This window comes from Cololabis saira, chromosome 14 (genome assembly GCF_033807715.1).
Source record: "Cololabis saira isolate AMF1-May2022 chromosome 14, fColSai1.1, whole genome shotgun sequence".
NCBI lineage: Eukaryota > Metazoa > Chordata > Actinopteri > Beloniformes > Belonidae > Cololabis > Cololabis saira.
Genome location: NC_084600.1, coordinates 32,874,023 through 32,886,638, shown reverse-complemented (window position 1 = coordinate 32,886,638; position 12,616 = coordinate 32,874,023). Strand labels below are relative to the sequence as shown.

The 12,616-nt window shown below is 39.6% G+C and overlaps 1 protein-coding gene across 2 annotated transcripts in view; it reads right to left on the bottom strand.

Moving 5' to 3' along the window:
* Positions 1–9,235: 9,235 nt before the first annotated feature.
* Positions 9,236–12,616, bottom strand: part of camk2a (calcium/calmodulin-dependent protein kinase II alpha) — a 53,263-nt gene continuing 49,882 nt past the window's right edge. For both annotated transcript variants that reach the window (XM_061740469.1, XM_061740470.1), the window contains one exon: positions 9,236–11,722. In XM_061740469.1, the coding sequence (XP_061596453.1) occupies positions 11,719–11,722 (4 nt within the window). In that variant the 3' untranslated portion in view covers positions 9,236–11,718. The remainder of the gene's footprint in view (positions 11,723–12,616) is intronic.

Genomic DNA, 12,616 nt, shown 5'->3' with positions numbered 1-12,616 from the left:
GCAACTAAACTTGGATGTACATAAAGGTCAGGATAAATGATTACTCCATAATAATAATTACTCCAGTAACCAAAATTTCTACTTAAGTAAGGTAACGAAGTATTTGTACTTCGTTACTTGACACCTCTGATTATAACATTTTATTAGAAAATAAGATAAAATAAATTGTGTATGTTATTCACTTTGATTCGGCTAAAGTCTAAACACTCCAGTAGTCCAGTAGCTACCAGGCTGCCAACCGTCCCTTGAAAAACGGAATCGTCCCGTATTTATAAACTAAAGTACGTCCCGTATTGAGCTGAAAAGGGACGCACTTTGTCCCGTATTAGGCTACTGTGAGAGTCAAAAAATAATCATAAAATGGCAATGGAAAATGGCATTGAGCTTTTGAGTTCACAAGTTATTTTTTTCTGTTTTACTACAACCGTAGCCTACAGTCATGGCCTTTGAGGCACAAATATGTTTTCTACAGACTTTCTGTTCGCACTTTTGTTATTGCACTAAAAATGTGCATTATTACAGAATGGATGTTCTGCTTTCTTTCTATCATTTTATATTAATTTATACAATTTTAAGTTAAGCAGGACAGGTTTCTGTTTAAGTAAGATACTTATTTTAATCAGTTCATTTTGTTATTTTGTATTAAAGTGAATTGCTGGATAATAATTTGTTTTCCATGTGTTCATGGCATTCAAAAATATGCATTTAATTCAATTCAGGTTTGAGTCAAATAGTTCAAAAAATCCTTTCACTCACAAAAAAAGGGGCTAAAAAAATTCACCACGCCAGGAAGGGTGAAGGCAATCGTGTTGGCCGGCCCTGCCGATGAGGTGTCCCTTATTTATTTTTCAGGGAGTTGGTAACACTATCCAGTAGAGACTTTAGAAAATTACTTTAGAAAAGTACATTTTTAGATGTTTGTATCTTTTAGTGAACAACATTTAGATAGAAATATATCAGCTTTGCTGCATCGTTTGTGATCTGTACAGAGAAACTCCACTGCAGTTTATTTCACGCCTCACCAACCCTTTTTTGAACAATTTATCATATAAAAATAAACTGCAATAAATTACAAGTTGCAATAAACCAAACTGCAACCTCTTTCAAATAAAACAACATTCCACATTTTCAGTGTAATCATTTAAAGTGTAACTCCATCCATCCGTCCATCCATCTTCCACCGCTTATCCAGAACCGGGTCGCAGAGGCAGAGATGCCCAGACTTCCTTCACCCCAGACGCTTCCTCCAGCTCTTCCGAGGAGAGTCCGAGACGTTCCCAGGCCGTAGTCTCGATTAGACATAGTCACATTGAGAGGAGTCAGCTGAGGGGGCTTGGGGATCTGTATCGTACGCCTCCTGGACGCCTAAAGTGCAACTGTTTTTATTTAATTTGTATGTAACAGTATTCTTTGGTGTCAGTCTAATTATGTTCAGTGTAACAGTTTTCTTCTTCTTTTTTTTTACTGTGTTGCAATATTCAACATTGATATCATTACATTTTTCAAGAAATCCTTCTCTGTGCAAAATATGTTTAAAAACATGAACAACTCCTCGTCATAGAAGTCCCGTTAAAAACCTGTCCATTATGCTCAGAGGCGGTTCTATAGTCTCTTGGGGCCCTGAGCAAAAATTCACAGTGGGGGCCCTCCAACTAATTAATCAACCTCATTTAGTGAATAATCTGACACTAACGAAAAATATAAAATACATTTCTTCTTTGAAAAGTGCACATTTGTATTGTTTCAAAATAAAATATAAACACCACTGGCAGACAACACAATTATTTCCATCCATGGACCTTAATAGCTCAATAGAGATTTCTTGACAATCAATCCTTTAACTTAGCATTCTTACCTTGATAGTTAAGTTTAACTGGACACAGCTTTGATTCCACAGCTGAAGAATTAGTTTTATCCAACAGTTTTTTTTAATTTTCAGCTGCTAGATGAGTAAGCAAGTTGATTGCAGGTATCTTCACTGTGATGCTCAACATTAGCAGGACAGACTGAGCTGCTCTCAGCTCAACTAGCTTCTGTATCATCTGCTCTACTTACCACTTTCTACATGCTCTTTTGCTCCTCCAGCTTTATTATTTTGTTTCTTACTGCCAGATGGGTAGGCTCTCTTCAGACTCTCATCAGGGTTGATCATGTAAGAGGCAGCAGAGCGACGGGTAGAGGCGATGCCCCTTTAGGGAGTTTTCCGCTGGCCGACTATTGCCATTGGAAATTCTCCTCATTGTCACTACATTGTCACTACTACACATTTGCCTGGTTTGCCTGTTACAAGCGGTGCCTCTGATTATGCTAGCACTGTCCAAGCATTAATTATTTTAAATATTCATAGTCACACATCCCTTCTGTTTTATTGCATCATTTTTTTTCCAGTTTTCATCAAAATGCTTCTTCTGAAGACCCTGATTTTCTCTCCAAACCTGCTGGGTTTTCTCTCACTGGACGAAACAAAATAGACCAATCAGAGTACAGCATTTGACCAACTCCGTTTATTTACAGAAACACTTTCAACACGATGCAGAAGAAGTTACTCCAAAAACTACAAAAGAGGAAGATTAAAAACACACTCTTGCCCTTACACGCACACGCACACACACACGCACACACACACACACACACACACACACACACACACACACACACACACACACACACACACACACACACACACACACACACACACACACACACACACACAGAGCATGCAGCATTAATCCAGTTAATACATAACAACATCCATGAAAGTAGAAAAGATGATTATTGATTATTCTGCAGGAAACAGGAGGACGAGTGTTTGGGTCAGAAACTGATCAATAAAATCGGATATTAAACTCAGAAATCATGATTTTACTAATCCACTCATCCTGTATTACGTAAAAGGGATATTTGAACATTTTTTTCATTTTACCACCTCTCCAGGACTAAAACCGAACTGAATTTAAACTTTAAGTCTAAAAATGACCCAAAGCAGGAAAATGTGAAGAAATAAAACCGAAGAGTTTAACTGGAGTTTGTTGGATGGTTTCTGCTAGAGTTGGGCCCAGACCTGGCGTACATCTGCTGGTTCCTTAGTTGCTCAGTTTAGCCTGGATTGATGCAGATGACTGAGGATCCACCAGATGTGGACCAAATCCGAACCACGTGCTCAGGGCCACACCTGAGCCAGCCATACCAGAAATGAGCCAGGCTGTGTTTGTTTTGAGGCCGGCATCAGTAGTTTCTGCCAATGACGCGTCTGAGGTGCAGGTGCTCAGACGTCCTCCTGTTTCCCGTCCAGCTGAGGAGAGAAGCTGCGATGATGCTGATCTCGGATGATCTCAGACCTGCAGGTGCGGCTCCACATCAGGAACTGCCCACTTGCCTACGCTGACAAATCATAAGCCAGATTGTCATTGTCTCTACGAGCCACAGCTGGCAGCAAGGTGCCGCTCGATTGAGATCGCTGCTTTGGATTTGTTCAATTTAGGAGTGAAAATAGGAAGAGCAACAGAGATTCTCCTCGTGGGAATAAAGTGAAATCTAATCTAACACGAACTCTTGAGTTTCAGGCAAAAAACACCAAAATAGTTCTAAAAAATGACATCTGGGATATCTGCAGGGACACTTGCTGCACCTTCCACCACTAATAAAGACTTTTACGGTGGTAAAAGTTCAGAGTTCACTCTGGACGTGCCATTTGGAGTCCCGGCGGGAGCTCAGCATCGCCCCCGGAGGCTGCAGCCGGTACCTGCAGGAGAAAAGTCCTCTAGTTCTTACATGTTGACTCTATAAAAAGGCTTTTGTGATGTTTGACCGCTGCAGATGTTGACATTTGTCAACAGTGAGACTAAAGATTTAGATGTATCTTTTTCCACAAACTGTTTAATTTCAAAGGTGAGCTTAAAGAATTTCTGATCTTCATTATCATTGCGGCTTACAACATAAACACACGTTGTTACCGTGAATTTGAATTTAAATTTACATTTTAATTAAAAGTTTGCTGTTTTTGATAAACTTGTAATTCAAACAAACTTGCCCAGTTTTATGAAAAAGCTTTGATAATGTTGGCTCACTGTAATTTGATTATTACTACAAGTTTACAATGGCCAGCTAACTTTAACTAGATGAATATAACCAGTTTATCAGAGCAAGCTAACTTTAACTAGATTAAATAAACCCGTTTATCAAAGCTAGGTAACTTTAGTTAGATTAATATAATGCATCTATCAAAACCAGCTAACTACCTAGATCAATAGAACTAGTTTATCGGAGACACGTACTTTTAACTAAATTAATAATGTAGTTTTATCTGACCCATTTAACTTGAACTAGATTAATAGAATAAGTTTATCTGAGCCAGGTAACTTTAACTATATTAATACAAATGCACCTATGAAAATCAGCTGACTTGAACTATATTAACAGAACAAGTTTATCAGAGCCAACTAACTTTAACTGTTTTGGTATTTTGACTATTCTTGCTAACTTGCACTAACTTTGACCCTATCATTATCATTGTAAAGGAGCCAACCAACGCTAACTTAATAAACATTACAACTTAATCAGAGATGGCTAGCTTTAGCTAATTTTAGCTTGTTTAAATTGCAAGTTTTTAAAACCAGCATTTTTTAAAAAGAGTAATATCTGTAGTACTGGAATAAAAAAGTTACTTTTCTTTTGATTTTGACATATTTATGCCAGTTAAAAACAATTTTCAGGCAGGCCTTCATTACCTGCCGCTTCTGTGTGACGTAGTGTTGCCATCGAAATATCATATTTCTGTCTGCACAAGACCTGAAAGATCTAAAAGACACAAAAGTATTTTCAGCGTATTTTCACCTATTGTGGTTTGATTTTTGTCATTCCAGAAACTCTGACTCGTTTCTCTGAATTGGGTCGAACTGAAGCTGTGAAATTACGAATAATGTTTGGAGTCTAAAGCCGGTTTTTACTGTAGTCTTGCCTTTGCAGGGTCTGGTTACATTGATCTCAGAAAACGTTGACTCCACCACATCGGGATGGTTGTATGTTTGGAGTAGGCGTGGTCGGGGACAAAGCTACAGTATTATGCCGTGCCCTTCCCAGCGCTCTGCTGGTCTGAGACGCCAAATGGCACCTATTTGTCCGACAAACTGAAGCAGAAGAGACAAACACATTCAGCAGCCTCTAAACGAACTGGCGTCACGCTCTACAATCACATCACGGCAATCAAAGCCATAAAGCTAAAAGTACACGCGTGTTCTCTGCAGCGTGATCCACTCTGGCAGCTCTGGAAGTCCAGGTGGAACACTAAAAAGCTTTTAAATATACAAACGCCTCATATAGAAGTAATAATATCATCATTGTAAGAATCTGATTGTACAAAGTTCTACATTCTTTCGACGGTAAAAAGCTCATTAAAGTTTATCAGACGAACACAAAGGGTTAAAAGCGGCAGAATTTCAAAGTCGCCTGCATTTCGCTAGCTAGCAGCTAACAGGCACCTTTACTAACGAGGTTGAAGCTGCCTAAAAGCTGCAAGCACGCAAAACAGGGCGGAAGCCCAAACACGAAAACACAAAGTCCAGCATGCAGCAAATCACACAATCTGTACAGAAACACCATCACCAAAGAGGAAGAAGTACGAGCTCCATGCAGAACTCCAGAGAAAAACCCGACCGGTTAAAACTCCGCCAGCACCAGTAAACCGATGTCTGCTGCCAGAACAACCTCCAAACCAGCGCGCAGGTTTACATCACAAACATTTCATTTGTTTGAAGATCATGAAGCAGAAACAGAGATACAAGGTTCCACAGCCACGTCACCGCCCCACACTCCAAAGAGGTCACATTGTCCGAATATACAGAGTCCCATAAGAGTCAAAAACAGCTGACCGCATCAGTATTAGCTTTGTTTATATCAGCTAACCTGTTCAGGATGCATGCTGTTTAAAAGCTAGCCGTCCTTACTTAAGTGACTTTAGGTTGACCTGAACTCTTTCAGCCGCAGTAACGCCCAGACCTCCGCTGGGGTCCAGCTCTAAAAAGCCAGAAGATCCAAACTTCAAACAGCCAAATATCAATTGAACGAGGTCTTGTTGTTCCTAGGGTTGCCACCTTTCAGAAATAGAAATAAGGGACGCCCTGATTTCAGCAGCTCAGGAGCCAAAAAAAAAGCCCCAAAACTTCTAAACTGAATAAAAATGTGTTTATTTTATATGAAAAAACTAAATGCTTTGATTTAAAGTTTAAAGTGCTTTAATAGCATTGAACTTGCATGACTGTACAGACAGACAACCATACTAGCAACTGAAATATCCTCCTATGCTATGTTTGTCCACATCAGCCCAGATGTATAATATAGCCTACAGGTGAAGAATATGGTGTAAAAGTTAATTTGTTTCAATAATTCAACTAGAATATGGTGTAAAAGTTAATTTATTTCAATAATTCAACTAGAATATGGTGTAAAAGTTCATTTATTTCAATAATTCAACTAGAATATGGGGTAAAGGTTCATTTATTTCAATAATTCAACTAGAATATGGTGTAAAAGTTAATGAAAATACGGTACAAATCGTGTCCCGTATTAGTTCAATACGGGACGCAACATTTTTTTCTCAAATAAAGGACAATTCCGTATTTTACGGGACGGGTGGCAACCCTAGTTGTTCCTCAACTGGAGTTCTACCTGTTCTGGTTTCAGTGCTATTAGTCTTGGTTGGAGCTCTGCTGGTCCTGGTTTGAAATCTGCTAGCCCTGATTTCAGATCTACTAATCCTGGTTTCAGAACTACAAGTCCTCGTCCAGCTCTGCTAGTGCTGGTTTCAGATCTAATAGTCCTGGTTTCAGCTTTTCTGGTCCTGGTTTCAGTTCTGGTACTCCTGGCTTGAGATCTACTAGTTCTGGTTTCAGATCTACTGGCCCTGGTTTCAGGGTGTTAGGGAAGATTTGATCAGAATAAATCTAAACTAACATTAATTAGCATCCTAGGTTAGCATAAGCTATGCCAGCCAAGCTAAAATAGGTATTTTGCTCTTGCATTAGCTAAGGGTGGGCGGAGATATCTCCTACCAACATGGCGGCGTGTAGTAAGATGAAGCAGGGATTTAGAATCACTCATCAGAAACCTGTGGATGACATTACAGAGCCCGTCTCCAACTGAATCACTGGGAAGTTCAAAGTCCTTGTCACTTTAGGCATCACCCAATCAGAAGAAAGAAAGAATTAAATACTTGCTGAAAATGCTTCTCATTCTCATCATCAGGCTGTTTTTTTACACCTCTACTGCTAACGAAAACCATCGAGTGATCAGACCTGATCCTGATTCATCTCAGAGTCTTGTCATTCCATGAATCACAGAGGAGTTTCCAACTGGAATATGATGGTGAAATGCCAAAGTTATCATTTAAGTCATATGGTTTTTATCTAGACCTGGACAATGCTGATGTAATGTTTTGACTCTTCTGGAGCTCCATGGGTTTTGTGCTTGATGACTTTTGCAATGACTGGCAAGTTTGTCTGGGCCATCTGACTGGTCTGAGCATAGCTTTACTAAATTGATTGGGGATGAAAACAGCAAGGAGCCCATTTCTTCGTCTGGGCATTAACTGGCATCCTATAAACGAACTATGACCTCAACCAAACATTATTTTGTGGGCATGGATGTTTACCTTGACAAGAAATTTGTCTTGTTTAACATGACTGTCACCAGTGTGACCCGATATCAAGGTGTTTACATGGAAGACCAACGGTCAGAGAGCCATGAACCTTCTGATGGAAGTTTCTGATATGCATGTTGAGCTTCACAGACGAGTTGCTTCAACAATATTGTTTGAAGCAATCAAAAAACACCAAATTAGAAAGAGTTGGACCGATATGGAAATGATTCGGACATTTATCTTTTAAATCTGTGTATACAGAACATATATTATGTTATTATATTTTATGTTTCTCCTCATCATCTTCATTTCATTTGTTAATTTTTATCAATTTTTACAATTTAGACTTGCAACACATTCAGAAAAAAATATTAAATTCAGCACTAAGAAGGAGGTTTAAGTATAAAATAAAGACGATATTTCAGCAGGGGCTCAAAGACTCCAAACACAGTTCCACTTTTTAAAAGAAAATCACTGAAATATTTAAAAACAATGTTTCTCAAGGAAATATTGAAAGGGATTCTTAGTGCTGAAAGGATGTCCTCCTGCAGTGCAGAATTTCATTAAAGCATTCAAATAACCTGGTCAAATTTCACCATGTAAAAGACAAGAGTCTAATGGTAATCTCTTTGAGAGGAGACATCTCTGGACTCAGAGGTGTCTGGGATGAACCGTCACCATGGATACAAACTGAAGAGTACCACAAGGCTCGATGAAGACCTCTGCTTGTTTAATGCTACATGATAACAGTCTGCATCATCTGGTGTGATTAATTCAGGGAAATGTGTGTGGTCACCTCCAGAAATCACAGCCCCACCCTGCAACTAGACCTATTCTTCTGGTCCAACTTGTTCAAGCTCAGTCACTTAATCAAGCTGACTCTCCTGGGAAGATGCAGCTGATGAAGACTGTGTGGACAAGCTGCGTTACTTTAATCTAACAGTCAAAGTATAGGACAGAGGCAGAAGGTGAACGTGCACCAAGAGTAGGTACTGTAGGACGTACCTTCGGCAACTGAGCCCCAAGAAGAACAAAGAACTACAGTATACTATGTCTCTTGTACCTGACGATCAGTACTGGAGTTGAGGGGGGATGAGGGGGGACGGCATCCCCCCTGAAATAAAAACGGTCCAAATCATCCCCCCTGTAAAACTGCCATCCCCCCTTTCCATCCCTTACTGTATGTCATTTCATCAATGAATGTGGTTTTACTGCTATTTCAACATTTAGTGTCATCACCAGAAAAATAACACCAGAAAAATAACTTATTTGACAATTTTCACCTGTTTCAAGTAAATTTTCACTTGAAATAAGTAGGAAAATCTGCCAGTGGGACAAGATTTATCTTCTCATTACAAGCAAACAAATCTTGTTCCACTGGCAGATTTTTCTACTTATTTCAAGTGAAAATCTACTTGAAACAGGTGAAAACATTTTTGTTTTTTCCAGTGATGAGTCTTGTTTTAAGTGTAATGAGATTTTTTTACTAAAATGAGACATTTTAACTAGAAATAAGACAAATATTCTTGTTAAGATTTTGAGTTTTTGCAGTGATCCATTTTACTTATCCTGTGAAGGACAGAGTCATATTGATAAGTTCAGAAAACTGTTTTTTATTGTTGTGTTTTGATGTATTTGATGTAAGCCCAGTGGATATTTAAAGCTTACAGAAGGCTGCATTTAACTGCTGCTATGTCATTCCTGCAGTATTTCTGCAGGGGTTTTGGTCAGTGCTATTATTTGTAATATATTATATTATTTGTAATCAGCACAAATTATCTGTCCCCATATGATAAAATCCACCATCCCCCCTGATTTTTTTTTACAACTCGAGTACTGCTGACGATACATCTGTGTCTCTCCTCTCTCTGTTCTTCATCTCTCTTTCCTGTCTCTCAATTCACATAGATACCACCAGGACATCACCTGGACCCTACCTGGACCTCCACTTGATCCCACCTGGACTTTATCTGGACCCCAACTGGACTTCACCTTGATCCCCCCCTGGATCCCACCTGGACCTAACCTGGACGCTACCTGGACCCTTGATCTGGAGGTTTTATGTGTCCACCTGATAATCTCAGGGAATCTCTTTGGTCTTCCCTACCCTCTGTAAAAATATTATTTTTCCAAGGCTTTTCCTTTTCGTTCTTCCCCCATATTCCCTTAGGACCTGCGCTTCCCAGCAGCCATCTTCTGGCTTCATTCATATCAGAAGTTGTGCAAGGGATTGTAACTTTCAGAGCTTCTAAAGAATAAAATGTCAAAATGACACAGACTGATTCTGTCAGATTTTCTATTCCAGTATTCCAAATCTTATTCTGGAAGAAATGAGTGCGGTGTGCAATATCTGCTGCTTTCAAAACCTCATCTGTTCCAGGGATGTCCATGCAGTTTTCACCAAGATGAAGTAAAACCTCATTTTGGATACGTTATGAAGATATGACTGAGGAAGAAGAGGGTACAATACTGGACTGCTCTGTCTGGAGTCTTGATCTTGCCTCAGTAGAGATTGTTGGAGAAACTAATAAATGAGACAAAAAAGCAGCTGAAAAAATTATTCGTTGTTTGTTATCCTTAATATCAGAACACTTTCAGTGTTGAGAGAAGGAATGTAAAAAATTAAAATGAATTTGTTTATAGTTAAAATTTGTACTTGTCTTTCCAGAGCTCACAGCACCAATTTTGTCCAAAATAGCATCTGGAATAGTGATTGGGAACATAAATCACAGTATCATCTGCATTTAAACTCACATTTATATGAATTAAAACTAGATGATGCTGAGTGTTATAATGTAGAACTAAAGAAGTAGACTTCTTCATACAGAGCCTTGTGGTATTGTTCAGGTATTGTTGCAGGTCTGAAAACAAAAATAAATGAATATTAACCAACATGCAGAAATGTATTTATTACATTTCTTCTGAATTAACAACATATTTTTTTTTTCTAAAAATATTTTTTTCTGTTGTTTTTTAATTAATGAGATAAAATTTGATAAAACAGAACCTTTACTCTCTAACTGTATTTCTATAACTTGAAAACAAGTGTACCTCCCAACATCTAAAGCACAAAACAAAACCTGGATTAAACAAGCAAGACATGTCTAGTCAATCAGCCTGGCTTATATTATTATCAATTATTAAATCAATTATTAAATCCTAAAAAAAAGGGAAGGAATAAAATATTATATAAGAAAAAGTATGTTGTCAATTCAGAATAATCTAGCAAAAAGATATCTTGAGAAAGGAAACCATAAATTAAGAAAAACTTTTTTTTAAATTTCTGTGAATGCAATATACTACTGTACAATTGAAATAAAGTTGATGAGTAAAAAACCATGAAATATTTTGTTTTTGTAAGGTCATAAAGTGATGAAAGTTCAACAAACTTGAAGAATTATTGCCTTTTTTCTTGTATTTGAATTTTCCACATTGTTCCAACTTTTTCCTGATTTGGTTTTGGAGATAATTCTGGAGAATATGAATTCTGTAATAGTTGAGTTGACCAGCAGGTGGAACCCTTGTATCTCTGTCAGTCTGTCAGCTTCAGCTCTCTGATCAGGTGTTCAGCTAACAAGCTGTCTTAATTAAGAAAAGAGACACCGGAACTGACAGGTGGAGGTGAGACCCATACATACTGTATGCTCAGTAACATCCCTGGACCTGCTGAAGGGCGGGGCTAACACTTCCCCTCATACTGACATGATCTGTGTGGGCGGAGTATCACTCCTGTCAATCCTGAAGAACCGGAGATACAAGGTTTCCAAACGCAAGCACGACCTGCAATGTAGAGCTAAACTACACTGAGCAAGCTGATTGGTTAGCAGAGGGGCGTGGCTGGTATAAACTCCAAGCAGGCTGAGAGGAGGAAGTTGATTGGCTAATCCATGGATGCACTTATTGATTATGATGCAATCTGCTTGATGAGTCCGAGTGAAGTTTTTCCGGCTCCATTGTCTCCTCCTCCGACTCCTTAAAACAAAATCCTGAATGGTTGGTATTAGACGCCTGGCCTGCTGTCAATCAACCGGCTGCCAAGGCAACAGCGGCCCCATCAGCGACCTGCCCACTCTGGAGGTTGGAAGTTAGCTGCAAGACAAGAAACAGTCGTTTAGAAGTACCACCCTGTTTGTACTGCAGCGCCCCCTGCTGTCTGGAGGGCTGTGTTGCCTTGGAAACAGACAAATGCATTATTCCAGCCAGCTTGTCAGTGTGGTCTTCATATGGGCTAAAACTTGTGGCGCTTTTACACTAGTACCTACCTCGCCTCGCCTCGCCTCGACTCGACTCGACTTGCCCTAATTTCTTTTCAATACCCATATCAGAAGTAGGTGGGGTTGGAGCGAAGCTGCTGTGACGTACTCGATTGTGGGATTGGGCCAATCTCCTGACCAATCGGTGGCGTGTAGTGTGATGACGTCAGATGCAGACTCAACCCGCTTAAGGTGCTTTTCCACTAGTACCTACCGCCCGTGATTGCCCGGCGGCGGCTCAGTGACAAGACACCTGGGGCGGACGGGGAGACTCGGCCTCCCCGAGAAGGAGACGCATCTCCCGGGGGAGTTGCGCTGCAGAGGCGGGCCGGAAAGGCCGGAGGAACCGCTGTCGCGTCGAGGACCGTATTTTCTGGACTATAAGCCGCACCTGCATATAAGCCGCATTCGCTCTATTAAAAAAAAAGATATGCAGGCCGCAGATATTTGATATATGATGTACATGTTTGTACCTAAATAGATCCTTTCCTAACAGTGTCTTTTAACACGGCAGCAACTTTGCTGATTAAAACGGGACAGAACCAAGAGAAAATAACCGGTATTTATTTATCTATTTATCTGTTTGAAATCTGCTTCTACCTACTTCTATCTGCTAAAGAAGAAGTAGTGTATTCTTCTTTGCATTTATTTTGTCTTAGTTTTGATTCTAATTCCGGTTAGCGCTCCCCCGAGCGGTGGAAGAAAAATCCACAGAATAGCCGCACCTTTG